This window comes from Lontra canadensis, unplaced genomic scaffold, assembly GCF_010015895.1.
Source record: "Lontra canadensis isolate GAN:19392208 unplaced genomic scaffold, GSC_riverotter_1.0 scaffold46, whole genome shotgun sequence".
NCBI classification, from domain to species: domain Eukaryota; kingdom Metazoa; phylum Chordata; class Mammalia; order Carnivora; family Mustelidae; genus Lontra; species Lontra canadensis.
In genome coordinates this window covers 8,281,704-8,297,459 of record NW_022631040.1, presented here as the reverse complement: position 1 = coordinate 8,297,459, position 15,756 = coordinate 8,281,704, and the positions used below count along the sequence as shown (strand labels likewise).

Sequence of the window (15,756 nt, the reverse complement as noted above, 5' to 3'; positions counted from 1 at the left end):
GCCTGCTGTGCCCCCTGCATGTTCTCTCTCTCTCTCTCTGGCAAATAAATAAATAAAATCTTAAAAAAATAAATAGCCAATTCTATGAAGTCTCTCCAACACTATGCACCCAAGGTCGGTTTTTTCAGAAGTTTGGACTAAGAAATTTTTCTGAAATACAGAGTCTTAAAAAGCTGGTGATGTTGCAAGAACATGACTTTTTTTTTTTTAAGATTTTGTTTATTTATTTGAGAGAGAGAGAACAGAGAGTGAAAGCAGTGGGTGCGGGGAGGGGGAGAAGGAGAGGTAGAAGCAGACTGCCTGCTGAGCATGGAACATGATGGGGGGCTCCGTTGCAGGACCCCAAGATCATGACCTGAGCTAAAGGTAGATGCTTAACTGACTGAGCCACTAAGGTGCTTTGCAAGGACATGTCTTTAAAAATGACCAGATAAGAAGCATCTATGTAGAAAACTCTAAAAGGGGCACTCATATTTGAAAAATGAAGATCGAAAACCTGTTTGTCTTAAAATGACACCACTGCTCACAACTATTTGCTTCATTTCTGCTCACTCACATTTGTTTCTTAGGCGTCTCATTTTGGTTCCAGGAAGATGTAGCTTCTGTGATGCAAGGACAATGTTCAGGCTATACCCATGATCTTTTAAATTGACTTAACTTGGCTTTAGGAAGGCCAATTAACAGTCATATCAAATATTCATATTTAAATTATTATTAGTAGGACAATATTTCTGAATGCCAAATCAAGCAGTAGGTAAAGGTAAAGTTCAAGCTATGGATTGCATTTTGTTTCCTGAAGACCTCTTTCCTGGAGACTTCTATCACCTACTCCAATCAGGACTAGACCACTGTGGGATTTCTCCCCCTGCAAGTCTTCTCTAACTGTGGGTTTGGGAATCCCTTTTACTTCTCTCCCGTGTTGGTATCCCTGTGTTCTCAATCCAAGGGTCCGCTTTTCTTGCCTTATTGCCTTCTTTTGGAGAAATATCATTTGGGGTATAGGTGCGTAAAAGGTAAAATTTTTGAGGCTTGACATTTGAAATGATCATTTTTCAAGCCTCCCACTGGATTGATAGCTTGGCTAGGTAAACAATGCAAGGTTAAAAATTATTTCCACTGAGGATTTTGACATCATGTCTGCATTTTTAAACTTTCATTGCTCTTCTGATTCCTGTTTCTTCCTAGATACCCATGTTGTTTTTCCTATGAAAGTTTTGAAGAGATTCTCTTTATTCTATTTTTCTAAAATTTCATTAAAAAATTTAAAAAAAATAAAATTTCATGACAGTATGTCTCTTTGGGGATGATATTATTATTATTATTCATGAAGCTGTACTTTTTGTGGATTTTTTTCAGTGTGAAATGTCATGACCTTTAGTTCTGGGGAATGTTATTTTATTATTTCTTTGATAATTTGCTCTCTTCTTAATCTCTGTTTTTACTGATTAGTTTGGTGTTAGACTTTCCATCTTTTCTTTATATTTCTTAACTGTTGATTAGTTAAATCTTCATCTTTTTCAACACGATCAGATTTTGCCTTAGCTTCATCTTCCAACCTTTGTATTAATTGATTGATTTTATTTAGCTCTCATATTTTTTATTTTCTATTTTTTAGGTTCTTTTTTTTAATTTTAGTTTTTCAGGGTTCTTTCGTTTTTGCTGGCTGTTCTTTGTTCATGCATCCCACTGTTGTTCCATTCCATTTTTTTATCATTCTGGAAATACTAATCCCATTGTTTATTGTTTCCTGGTTGTTGTTTATTTGCATTTTTCCTTGAATTGTCTCATTTGTTTGATACTATTTTAGTTTTCTTCTTTGCCTTGTTTTGTTTCTGCTCCCTTCAGTTCTTTTCTCTGTTTTTAAATCTGTTCTTTCCTCTAGAGGCTGAGTGAGAGCTCATTGCGCGGACGCATCTGTTAGTGGGGAGCGGACAGTAGCCCCATCATGTGGCAGGATGGTTTTGTGTCAGGGAGTCACATTACCAAGAACCCTTAGAAGATCTGCTTTATTAACTATCCTTAAAAATGCATCCTAGATCAGGATGAGACATATGCTTGGCTGACAACATACAGGGAATCAGTAGGAAAGGGCCCTGGGATTCTCACTGTGCAATATGCACACTTGTGTTTGGTTTTCCCACTCTGGCTGCTGGCCTGTATCTTCCAGTTGACTCTCTTTTTTCCTTTTAATTTCACCAAATCTTCTCTAAGCTCTATCTCATTTGTAACCCTTTACCAAAATGCAGCTAGGAACAACACAAACCTATTGCTAATGTTCTTGATTATAACTTCCTCCCTTAGGGCTATGATCTTGGTAGCACTGGCTTACTTTGACAGTTATCCCAGGTCATAAAATCAAATATTTAGCCACAGCATAACAGAGTTCCCCAACTTTCCAAACCCCAGTACATATTTCTTTGCCACTGCCCACCTAAAAGTTAAGCCAATGCCATGAGATTTAGGACTTTAATGTTGTTGTTAAGACAATATCCAACTTCAAAGTTCTAATATATGTTTTAGCTAGGACATGCTAGACTACGCCAAAATAAAAACAAACGCACTCACATATGAAATGGGTCCATAGAATAAAATTTTTAAAAAACAGTTTTTCACATTGCAATCCAGTGTGAGTTTGGCAGCTCCCCTCCAAGGAATGTGTCAGGGGCCCAGTCGCTCCCATCAGCTGGGGCTTCACACACGACCCTCACATTGCAGTGGGAGAGAGTGGATGATTACACATGTTTGAGTCCCACCTACAAGCAAAAATGAATCCTTCCTGTAGAGTAAGCACATGGACATTTCTAGTCATGTGCCTTTTCCTACTCAGCTGGACTTGCAAATCTGGTATCCCTGGGGAGAAAAAACAAAATAGACATGACTGGGCACGTGGGACTGTCTCTGCCACATTCATCCAGTTCCGAGCTTCCAAACATGTTTGGGCTGTCCTGTGGCTATTAGTTCCCTTCCTGTTTCCTTGGACTTTCTCTGTTCTCTTACGGTCCTCTAGTTGGGCTTCATGAGGACATGAAGCTAAGTGCATATATTCCTATTCAAATGGAAATCCTACTGTAGCTTTCTGAAGCAGATTTACTTTGACAGCTTTTGGGTTGGGAGAATAATTTTACGTATACGAGGTAAGAGAGTTTGAATGTAGATCAATTTTAAACAGCAAAAAATTATTTTCCATACATTATGCCATCTACGGTGCCTGGGTGTCTCGGTCGGTCGAACAACCAACTCTTGGTTACGCTTCAAGTCAAGATGTTAAGATCGTGAGATGGAGCCCCAGGCCAGGCTCCCTGCTCAGTACGTTCTGCCTAAGATACCTTCTCCTCCTCCCCCGCCCCGACACCTGCTCCTTCCCCTGCTCCTGCTGTCTCTCTAAAATTAATTAATTAATTAACTAAGCCGCCTATGAAAAGGAAAGATGAAGGAAAGTTTTGCATTACAAAATTGTTGCCTTATTCATATCTCCTGTAATCTGGGATGATGAAATATTTCATTTTCTGACATTAGAACACACTTGTACTTACCAATAACTCTAAAAAGTCCAGAGAGTCATCAGAGGAAAGGTTTACAAATGTAAATAATAATAACTCTAATGAGAGTTCATGAAATATGTAGATTTTTTTAAAACTTAGACAAGGAAAACTTCTTAGAAGTCCAACTTGTCCTACAGCACAAAAGGGCAGATTCTCAAATATCTCATTATTTTCTCTAAAGCTCCATTAGAAAAGTGTCAAAGTAACAATAGTAAAATAATTACTCCTGCTCTTCTTTATACTTAAATTATATTTATAATCGGGGTGCCTGGGTGTCTCAGTGGGTTAAATTATATATACTATCATCTTATATAGTTCTATTTAAGTGTAAGGTATTTACAGGTGTTACCTTGTTTGATGCACATAACAAACCTTCATGGTAAATGTAATTTCCGTTTTCTGACGGAGGTTGCTGAGGCTTCGAGAGTGTACATGACGTGCTCAAGGTCACAGAAGTAGGAAGTGGCAAGATAAGACTCCAAATCCAAATCTATATCATCCACACCAGAACTGCTTTCGAGTATACGCACCACCTCCACTTGTTTTCATAAGTCTTGAGACATTTATTCGTGAGCTAAGTGGAAGAAAATCTCATTTTCATCTTGTAGAAACCTGCCCCATGTACATCTAAATGTAAATTTTTAAAAGACTTGTTTATTTATTTTAGAGAGAGAGAACACATGTGTGTTGGGGGAGGGGCAGAGGGAGAGAAGCTCCAGCAGACTCCCTGCTGAGCACAGAGCCCCACGCAGGGCTGGATCCCACAGCCCAAGAGATCAGGACCCATGAGATCATGAACTGAGCTGAAACCATGAGTCTGATGTTCGACCAGCTAAGTCACCCAGGCGCCCCTGTCCAAACGTAACTTTTAAATCTCCTTCTCCCCACCTCCACCACTCAGGAAAATGGAGAGTGTGGGACTCTCTGCCCAGCGTCTCTGGAAGCCACGGCGTACTGCGGCACGTGTGACTTCAACTTCACCAGCCATGTTTGTGCTGTGATCAGAGGGCCTCATGATTCCCCCGGCAAGGAACCAACAGACGAAATATGCTCGTCTGCTGAAGAGACCGTTCACACGGGAAGTGCAAACACGTTCTCCTTCACAGGTAACAGAAACCGGGCCACCTGTCCGTGGCTTAGGAGAGATAGTGAAAAGCTGCAGAAAATGCATCCTTGTTTCATCCTGATGTCAGCCCCCTCCTTAACCTAGTATCAGCTAATTTCTTCATACTGTGGGCTAGCTAGTTACAAGGTAATTAAAGGCACACTTTGGATCTGTTCAAAGTTAGTAGTTTAAAAAAAGTGGAAAGTCTAAATTCAGACAAAGGTATGTACTGTTTTAAAATAAACGTGTAGAAATTTCAGAACAGGGAACTAGCTTATGTGTTCTTTTATGGTATACCCAGTTAATCATCAGTGAGCCCCATTTTCTTTCTTAAAAGTGTGAATGTAGGCTTTCAATAAATGCAAAGCATGAACGTTGCTGTACCTGTAGGCAGAAAACAGGAAGAAACCTGTCTGATCACCATTAAGACCTCACAGCATTATTCTGGGGACGAGCTTAAACTATCCCTTTCTTGATCTTGGGTCTGGGTCTGGAGACTGCACTCTCCCACAGCCTGGTGTCGCCACTAAATGGCCATTGTCTTGGGAACAATAACCTTCACAGTTACTGAAAATATTAATTTTCAGGCCCCATCTTTGCCCTGCTGAGTTCCTCGGAAATAGTGGTTCCCAGGCTTGGCTAAACTGAGTGAAAAACACTGTAAAAGTTTAAGCTCATCTCCAAAATAGTTCTGTCCTCTATTAAATTTTTATTATTTGTCCATTTACTTAAGTCCCTACAGAGTTTGTTTCTGCCTTTTGAAAACTTAAGTGTCTGTGTGTGTGTGTGTGTAGCTGTGTGTGTGTATGTATGTGTGTGTGTGTGTGTGTGTATATATATATAAAACCATCCATCATCTAGAGTCAAATAGAATACATTTACGTGACATAATTCAAGCAAGCTAAGGTTAACTAAACTGCTCTGTTCCATCCTGACTCACTATTCTGCCTTACTTAACTGATGGTGGGTGATAATGGCAAACCTTAAGATTACAAAAAAATAAGGCAAGATGCTGGAGTGAGGAAGTCGATTAAGGAGGGAAAGCAGGAACAGAGATAAGGTTCCAGTGATGTGCTAGATTCTTTAAAACCTTACCTTAATTTACCCACAAAGCAATCATGGAAGTATGGCCATTTAACAGATGAAGAGACTGAGGGTCATCTATAAAAGTACGTTGCTAAGGGAAGATGTCAGATTTAAATCACGTCGCCCTCAAGACCCGCAGATTTAGAAGACTCTTCATGGTGTAGGAGGTCCTCTCACAGTGCTCCAAACTCCCCTCAAGTATTTCTGCCACCTGAAATGTCCTTCTTCATCATTCCCAGGGTGTAAGTGAACATTCTTGTCCCCAGTGCAGGCTTCTCAAGCCCAGTGTCTCTCTCCTCTCACACAAGAACATGACGTTCACTTCTACCTTGTGTCGTGTGCATCTGGACCTTTGTTCCATCCCTCCTACGAGATTGAAATAGTGGTATGAACAAGACGCCCTTGCTTCACTTTACCTCATTCTTGGATTAACACACTTTAAGCAAACAAAACAAAACAAAAACATTCATTGGAATGCATTTAATCAGGAAAGTCCTCAGAATAGAGAACAATTCCTTAAACCCTCCAATGTCCTTCCACGTCCAGTTACAGATTTAAGGACCCTCATTTCCAAATTAGTGGGTTTGGTCTAGATGCACATGATCCAAGAGAATTCTGTAGTTTTATCTGCCTTTTGAAGTCAAGGTGAAGATTTTGAAGGTCCCTTAAGGCATATTTGCAATAGCCTTCTCCAGAGGAGAAAATGTTTAACTTATTTAAACATCCATATTTCAGATTGCTTTGCCTACCAAAGAATACTATAAATTAAATATGAAAAATAACAAAAATTTCTCTTCCAAGAACAAAACTAAACACCAAAATCATGCTAAAACAATACCATTGAGACCAATTTGGACTAAGAAGTCCACCTTTCTTAGAAATTTATAGTTAAAAGCTAAACAACATCAGAGCGCACCCAAATTCATTCACGCATACAATCATTTCATTTATCAAAAAATATTTCTTAAATTGTTACTAATAACCAGTCCCCACACTGGTAGCCCACCAGCTGTGAAAACAAATAAGTAAGACTTTCCATCAGGGATTTGAAGCCCGTATGAACAGACAGGGGACAAATATGAGTACCCTGTAATGTGAGAAATACGTCCATGTAAGAACTGCAACAGAAGTAAGCATAGGATGCTTTTCAAGGGCATTGCAAGGACATCTAACCCAGACTGAAGAGGTTAGGAAAGACTTGTGAAGGATATCATGCCTGAGCTGAGCTGAGAACTGAAGAACAAGTAGAAACATACCAGTTCAAAGCAAGGGAAGGTAGGCAGAGAGGGCAGCATGTACAAAGCACAGGAAGTGAGAGAAAGCCCAGTCAGATGTGAAAAACAAGGCCCTTGATTTGATTGTAGCATCCTGAAGGAGAGGAGAAACCATGGGGATGAGGCCAAAAAGCAGGGGTCAGCAGACGAAGGCCTTTTATACCACACTAAGCAGGCAGCAATGAGGCCATATTAAAGCTTTTCAGCAATAGAACAACACAATCCTGTACATGCGTTTTTGAAGAACTATCAGCTGAAGAAATGATTGCAGACAAGTATGCATGGGACATTTAAGCCAGTAACAAGTAAAAATTGAGTGAGTCTACCCCCCCAAAAAGCAAAACCCTCTGTTATTTGAAGACTAGTCCCTTATAACGTACATAATGATTTTGAGATTACAAAAGATGGGGGGGGGGGTATTTTCTTTTCTTTTCTTTTTTTAAAAAAGAGTTGAGTTGGAAATTCTGGCAAAGAAAAAAACTCAGAAATAAGAGAGATTGTTGAGGGAAGGCAAAATTTCAACTATGCTTCCTTATGTGTAAAACAAAAAGAATTCTTTCATGAGCTAGGAGCATCTTTTAAAGACCAGGCCTCACAGGAAAACAAAGAAATGAAGATAAGAGATGAGAGAGTAAAAAGAATGAAATGCCATAGAGGAAAGAACAAGAACCACAGCATGCCAAGCTACTGCAACTGAAATTAGAATTGGTGATGTGGGCTTGAAGGGTTGGAAAGAACAGTTACTAGCAATGAGCAGTTCAATCTGCTACAGCCAATTGATTGAAAAATATAGTGACCTCATGTGAGTAGGTGGATGGTCTGGGCAGCTCGGCCCTACAGTCATTCGGGGATCCAGATTCCTTCCAGGTGATGGCTCATGATGTTTCTGGTGCTGCCGTCCTTCCCATGGTACAACCTGGGTCACCACAACATCCTACTTCCAGGCCACCAAAAGGGGATGAGAAGGTCAATGGAGGGAAAGTGATTCCTCTTAGGAAGTGAGACACTGGTTGCCTATATCACTGTTGTGCTTCTTCTGTTGTTGAGATCTGAGTCACCTGATAACCCCAAGCTGCAGAGAAAACTGGGAAAATTAGACCCTAGGCAGAAGGCCTCTGACAGAAGGGAGATCTGGGCACCCACCAGTGGTCATCCCAGGTAACAAATGGCAGATGCCCCCTGAAGACAGAAGATAAGCCCTCTATTTTATAGCAGTTTACATTTAATGATATTTTGGCACATAACATCATGCATTTTATTTTCATACTAATTCTATAAAGTAGGCAGGTCAGGGTTTATGGTAAGGAAATATATTTTAAAAAAGGCAGTAAAAAAACCCACATGGATGGATGGAGACTCATCCCAACATAAAGATAGGGCAAGTGGCTGAGAAGCCAAGGAAGGACCTCTTCTTCTGATCTCCCCTCTGAGAAGTCATCCAGAAACCACCACACAAAAATCCGTGCATACAAACATAGTCAAAATTCACAAAATTAAACAGATTTAGCCAATTAATTTTTCAGTTTGTTTGTTTTTTTGTAAATTTGTAGCATTTGTGTTTCTGAAGTTACCAAAGCTTAAAACTGAACAAAGACTTTTGGCATGCCATTGAATCACATGGATGATTATCTAATAAAATCATTGCCAGAACAAAACACTCAACAGTTTAATTCTTTTCTTTAGATTGGTTGTTTTGAGTTTGGGTTTCAGTTCTGGTTGGGCAAAAGAGGGAAGGATGTGTGTAGTGGATTGTGCATTCCACTAACCACTAATCATTTATAACGCTATATATAAATATATAAATTTATATATATAAATATATATTTATATATATACTATATCCATATATAACTAGTTATATCCACTAACCATAAGCCAAGTTTCCAGTCTTATATATCATAGTAACTATATATTATATATAATCCATTATATTTTACATAATATATTAAATTATATATAATTTAATAATTTAATGTAATATGAATGGTGTAATAATTGGTAAGATTTATAGTATCAGACTATAAAAGCAGGTTGGTGAACCTGCCCCTTACAGAAGTGGGAAGCACTAACATCCAGTGAACATTAGTCTAGTACTTTAGGTTTTCAGTCATTCCTTTCATGTTACCCATTATTTGATCAGAGAAAGTGAATTCTTTTCTGTGGAGTTCCATATCTTTGCATCCAATAAACACATAAAGTGTTTTTCTTATGATTTAGAACATTAAGAGATGAGAGTTCTAGCATTAAGCATTTATTTTTAAGTTTTTAAAAGTTTTTATATTCATTTTCAATATGATGGTAAAAAAAATGTTTTTAAAAGCTTGCTGTTCAATTTCTCCCTTTCCAGATGTGAACCTGGAGCCTTATATGACGTATGAGTATAGGATTTCTGCATGGAACAGCTATGGGCGAGGATTCAGCAAAGCCATTAGAGCCAGGACAAAAGAAGATGTGCCTGAAGGACTTCGTGACCCTAGGTGGACCAAAATGGATAATCTTGAAGATGTGATACTCTTAAGTTGGAAGAAACCTATACAGTCAAATGGTATTAAGCTACTTTTTAAATTGAAATAACAAAATCCTATAAATCCATAAGGAAATTGAAATGAGTGTAATCTACATGTAACTGGCATGCATCTCACCATTAAAAATTATTTGCTGGTAAAAGGAACCTTAGGTGTGTGCCTACTAATCATTCATTCTGTAAAATATGACTCACAAGTTTTTAGTCCAGGAATTTTTTTCTCGAACCCTAGCATATATGTCTGAGCTGCTTTCAAACAAGCAAAGACTGCTAAGGAAAGGCAAAATAGTTTTCATATTGGAAGAAATTTTGTTTGGTAGTGAGGGAAAATAAATATAAATGACTTTAATTATTTGTGTCCAGAATCCCTCTCTTCAATAAGAGTGCATATCGCTGAGTACTGCTTGAACATAGCAATCCGATAGCAAATTAAAAGTAAGTAATGCTAGATTATTCTATTTCCTCAGGACCCTAAGACATGTGAGTTGTTTGCAAATAGTTAAAAGGATCTGACACTCAAATCCGGGTATTTCTCTGTCTCTTTTAGGTCCAATTATCTACTACATTCTTCTCCGAAATGGGATTGAACGTTTTCAGGGAACGTCACTGAGCTTTTCTGATACGAAGGGAATTCAGCCATTTCAGGAATACTCGTACCAGCTGAAAGCCTGCACGGTTGTTGGCTGTGCCATCAGCAACAAGGTAAGGGAAGGAGCCCAAACTCTGGACAGAAGTAGCCAGTGGGAAGACTATAGGAACATCCAGGTTGTGAATGATTTTTGCACTGTCAGAAAACAATATCTGCCTCAATGGTAACACGTTCACATGGCATCTCATCTGACTACTAATATGTATGTCCAGAAGGAGAGAGCACTGCAAAGGAAATGTATCCATGTGTCAATGTTTCATTAGTTTAAAAAAAAAAAGGGGGGGGGGCGCCTGGGTGGCTCAGTGGGTTAAAGCCTCTGCCTTCGGCTCAGGTCATGATCCCAGGGTCCTGGGATCGAGTCCCACATCGGGCTCTCTGCTCACCAGGGAGCCTGCTTCCCTTCCTCTCTCTCTCTGCCTGCCTCTCTGCCTACTTGTGATCTCTGTCTGTCAAATAAATAAATAAAAATCTAAAAAAAAATGCATATGCTTAAAAAAAAAGAAAGAAAATTTGAACCAATATTACCCTCTTTATCACATTTTCCCTCTGCCAACTATATTTTTAATTAGGTTATGTTAGTCACCATATAGTACATCTTTGGTTTTTGATGTAGTGTTCCATGATTCAATATTTGCGTATAATACCCAGGGCTCATTATAACATGTGCCCTCCTTAATACCCATCATCAGGCTCACCCATCCCCCTAACCCCCTGCGAAACCCTCAAATTGTTTCCCAGAGTCCATAGCCTCTTACTGTATGTTTCCCCCTCTGACTTTCCCACCTCCAGCTTTTCCTTCCTTCCCCTAATGTCCTCCATGACATTCCTTATGTTCCACATATAAGTGAAACCATATGATAATTGTCTTTCTCTCTTTGACTTATTTCACTCAGCATGGTACCCTCCAGTTCCATCCATGTCAGTACAAATGGTGGGTGTTCATCCTTTCTGATGGCTGAGGAATATTCCATTGTGTATATGGGCCACATCTTCTTTATCCATTTGTCTGTTGAAGGGCATGTCGGCTCCTTCCACAGTTTGGCTATTGTGGACATTGCTGCTATGAACAGTGGGGTGCATGTGCCCCTTCTTTTCATTTCATCTGTATCTTTGGGGTAAATACCCACTAGTGCAATTGTTGGGTCATAGGGTAGCTCTCTTTTTAACTTTTTGAGGAACCTCCATACTGTTTTCCAAAGTTCTGCCAACTATTCTCAGATGATCTTCTATAAATCCATAACAATTCTCAAATCATTCCTCAGTTTAAAAGTTTCTATTTAAATATCACTTTAAGGGCACCTGGGTGGCTCAGTGGGTTAAAGACTCTGCCTTTGGCTCAGGTCATGATCTCAGGGTCCTGGGATCGAGTCCTGCATCAGGCTCTCTGCTCCTCAGGGAGTCTGCTTCCTCCTCTTTCTCTCTCTGCCTGCCTCTTTGCCTACTTGTGATCTCTTTCTGTCAAATAAATAAATAAATTCTAAAAATATATATATATAACTAACAAAAATTGCCTTCTCTTGAAACACAGAAAGGGGCAAAAGAGCCTGGCATAGAAAATAAAATGATACCAAGATTTCTGCTGCAGTATAGGAAAGAAATGAGCTCATGTAACGGGAGTCAGAGTGGAGAATATCAGGAAGATAGAACAGATGTTGGGGGATGAAATCTGTAGGACTTGGTGTCAACCAAATGCAGGGTAATACGAGAAATTGCTGTCAACTCTATGCAGGGTAATAAGAGGAAAGTATCAAAGATGTTATTCAAGATCTCTGGCTCTCTGGCTTGAGCAAATTATAGATCACGGTGCCATTCTGCAAGCAAATAAAAAAATAAAAGAGGAAAATTTGAGTGTAGAAGAAGATTAAAATTTTAAGCCTTTTTAAAATATATATATTTTTAAGAGAAGGAACAGATAGAGTGACAGAAGAAAATATTACTTGGCACTTTAAGCAAAAATGTCTTGTCAGAGTCTGGATTACGAAGTGACTGATTTGCTAGAAGGATCCATGTGGGAAGTTGAAGCAAGGAGTTTGAATAGGGTCATTTAAGGAGAAGAGAGAGAGAAAAAAAAAAAAATAGACCATAGATGATGAGCACTGGGAATGCAAAGGGCCCACAAAGGAGACTGGAAAGAAACAGTGAGATGATTTAGGAGAAAAATAAAGAAAGAGCCATCTCACAGAAGCCAGCCTAGTCAGAAGAAACCAGGAGAAACAAACACACAGCAGCTCTGATTCTTTTCATGTGGTTACAACTTTATAAGAACAGCATCTTCACACACTGTGCAAGAACCATCCAAGGAAAACATTCAGTCAGATGGGTCCACCGCCGTGCATATGTGCAGCTTTTCATTCAGCAGACCTCCAGAAACGTCTCCGAGCGTGGCACCATTTAAACAGATGGCAGCTGATTGGGCCCCATCAAAAGTTATGGTCCGAACGGTCCTAGAACAATTCCATGTCTTTTTACACAGGCACAGCTCCTGCCTACCAGATGCCAGAACAATTGGTTAAAAAACTGAAACCAGAGTTAATTCTGTGAAAAAACAAATGTAGCTAATTTTTATCCAAAACTGTATTTTGATAATGCTGCATAAATAACCAGTTGACTTATCCTTTTTTCTTTCTCATTCAGTTCTTTTTCCAGAACGTTGGTATAGAGGCTATTGAGACATCCTGGGTATCACAGGAAGAATATTAAAAAAAAAAAAATCTGCCCATTTATACTGTTCAAAGCATATTATATGCAAGCAAGTTCAGATGTGGGTTTTGCTTCATATTTACTGGTGCTTAAAATGTACAAAATCAGGCTGTTAAAATGCAAAGACACTGATGGGCCATATGGAAGAGAGTCATCAAGAGTTCTCTAGCAAGACAGTCTGCCCGCCAGATTTTACTTGTTTAAACTGAGGGCTGCACTCTGCCGTCAAAATTGTTGTTGAACTTGTTGTGATAAATGGTAGTTTGAGACTTAGGTAATGTATTCAAGGTCAGATTTCATTGTTTAAATAGGATGGAAGGAAAAGAATAAAAAGAAAAAAAAGGAAGAAGAAGAAGAAGGAGACCATTTCTCCAAGCCCCCGCTAAAGATATGCCAGGCCAGACAACAACATTTTAAAACAAAAGTGACATTCTCATTGATCAGAATACCTAGTGTCCTATTACCACAAATTGCTGTTTAATTCCTGTTTGCAGGTAGTTGCCGCCACTACCCACGGAGTCCCGGAGAGCGTCCTGCCGCCCAGAGTCACAGCACCCAGTGCAGAGGCTCTGCATTTGAGCTGGAGCGTCCCTGAGAAACCAAATGGCATCATTAAAGAGTACCAGCTCAGGCAGGTTGGGAAAGGTCTCATCTACACTGGCACCACTGACAGGAGGCAGCATACGGTCACAGGTGAAAAAAAAAGAGGAAAACCTACCGGAAGAGTCTGTCATTGTGGTTAGGGGGGCAAAGCATCCCAGGGGTGTGCGTTTGATATATGAGGTCACTTCGAAAGGACGTGTTCTCTTGACATATGGTCAGGTCCCACTTATCCATGCTAATAGAAGAGCCCACACTGGCAGCAATAAGCCACAACAGCAGATAACTTCAGAAATAATTTATATTTGGCTTTGATATGCATTATGTGTAGGGTTTTTGCATCAGTATTACCTTTTTTTTTTTCCCTCAGACAAACGGTAAGATGCATTTTCATTCCCCAAGGATATACTCATAGATAATGGGATGAGAATAGCCAGGAATGTACTGGAAGGCAGGGAGAAATCGTCCAGAGGCTAACATTTATCTACTGAGTGGGTAACTAATACACAGAATAGTTGACAGGTGACTGTGACAATTTGTTATTATTAACGTTAATTAATAGTGACTGTATTATTTTTATGGTTTGTTATAACATTTATTACAATTAACTGTAAAAAAATAATAGTACAGTATAATGGCATAAAGTCAGATAATTACTAGACGTGATTATAATAATAATTAACATGTTTTGTTTTGAATGTCATTTCTGAAGAGAAGTGAAGCGTTTTCTGACATTCCCGTTCTAAGGAAGCCTCTTTATTACACCATGGTTATCACCTGGTCTTATTTTTGTCATGGATCTCTCACTACCTAATAGTGCTTGTTTTCTGTATCTCCCCAAATTGGGTCGGGGATACCTAGTTCAATACAGTTTGATATTGTTCGGTATAAATCAGTACCTAGTTCAATACAGTACTTCCAGCGCCTAGAACAATCCCTGACATATCTGTAGATGCTACACAAAACTACACAAATGTTTGGGGAACACATGGATTTCCCATGTGACACCTGGCATGTACTATCTTGTTTGATTCTCTCCACAAATCTATGTGGTAAAAAGAGTTATTACTCGCATTTTACAGAAAAGAATACTTTGAGATGGTAAGTAACTTGGTTCATTACTCAGATCTACTGAATCATTCCAAACAGTTGTGTGAGTTTAGGTTCTGAGGCCATAGGCAAGAGATTACAAACTTCCTTTTCCTCCATTGTCAGCAGCTTCCTTCCAAGGTCCCCTGAGTGAATATTCTTCTTCCATTGGACCCCTTGGCTTGCATGGAGCATTGATACTAGAGATCAGGAAACTCATAAAGAAGTACAGAAAAGCCTGGGAAAGTGTGCCTGAGTTTTCCTCAGAGGAAGCACAAGTTATACTACACAGGTGGAAAAATCAGTTCATGATTTGCTCTTAATTCTATGATGCCCTGACACACAAGCAGGTATTCATTGACAGATGTCTACTGTCTTCAGGAAGTTCCAGAAGTCAAGTGCTCTAAAACAAGATTGCTGCTCTCAGGAAGCTTCCAGTGAGGGGCGCCTGGGTGGCTCAGTGGGTTAAAGCCTCTGCCTTCAGCTCAGGTCATGATCCCAGGGTCCTGGAATCGTGCCCTGCATCGGGCTCTCTGCTCGGCAGGAAGCCTGCTTCCTCCTCTCTCTCTGCCTGCCTTTGCCTACTTGTGATCTCTGTCTGTCAAATAAATAAATAAAATCTTAAAAAGAAGAAGAAGAAGAAGAAGAAGCAGCAGCAGCTTCCAGTGATAGGGAACACTGACAAGTTAAGAACTAATTGCAAATACAGTGCGACCGATACAACAGCAGAACTCCAAAGAACGCAGTGGGGGGAAATCAAAAGAGTAACCTGGCTTGGAAAATGGAATGTCGGTTGCAGAGCTTCGAAAGCCAAGTTAAGACACATTTAGATTTTGTATCAGTAAAGGTTTCACAAAAAACCAGGATACCGTGATATGGAATGTTCTTCTTAGACTATATGTCTCCTCAGCCAGCATGAGCTTTGAACTGTGTGAGCTGTTCTGATTTGCATTTTTTTTAAAAAACAAGCATTTACATGCCAACAGAATAAATTCAAATGTAATGTGTACACCAACAGGATTGATAGCCTCATTAATTATAAAATAATTGGGAAGCTTTTTCTTTAAAACACCTTTATTCCACCAGTTCTTCTTCTCATTGTCATTTTTAATGAATATTCTCATGTCAGAGAGGATTTCACGCACATCACTTGATGCCTGGAGTTCTCTTTTATTAGGAAAAATATT

The 15,756-nt window shown here is 39.4% G+C and overlaps 1 protein-coding gene across 1 annotated transcript in view; it reads left to right on the top strand.

The window, feature by feature from the left end:
* USH2A (usherin) overlaps positions 1-15,756 on the top strand; it is a 678,599-nt gene that overhangs the window by 520,057 nt on the left and 142,786 nt on the right. The window contains exons 51-54 of the mRNA XM_032872913.1: positions 4,444-4,648; positions 9,355-9,552; positions 10,079-10,233; positions 13,375-13,573. Of these exons, the coding sequence (XP_032728804.1) occupies positions 4,444-4,648; positions 9,355-9,552; positions 10,079-10,233; positions 13,375-13,573 (757 nt within the window). The remainder of the gene's footprint in view (positions 1-4,443; positions 4,649-9,354; positions 9,553-10,078; positions 10,234-13,374; positions 13,574-15,756) is intronic.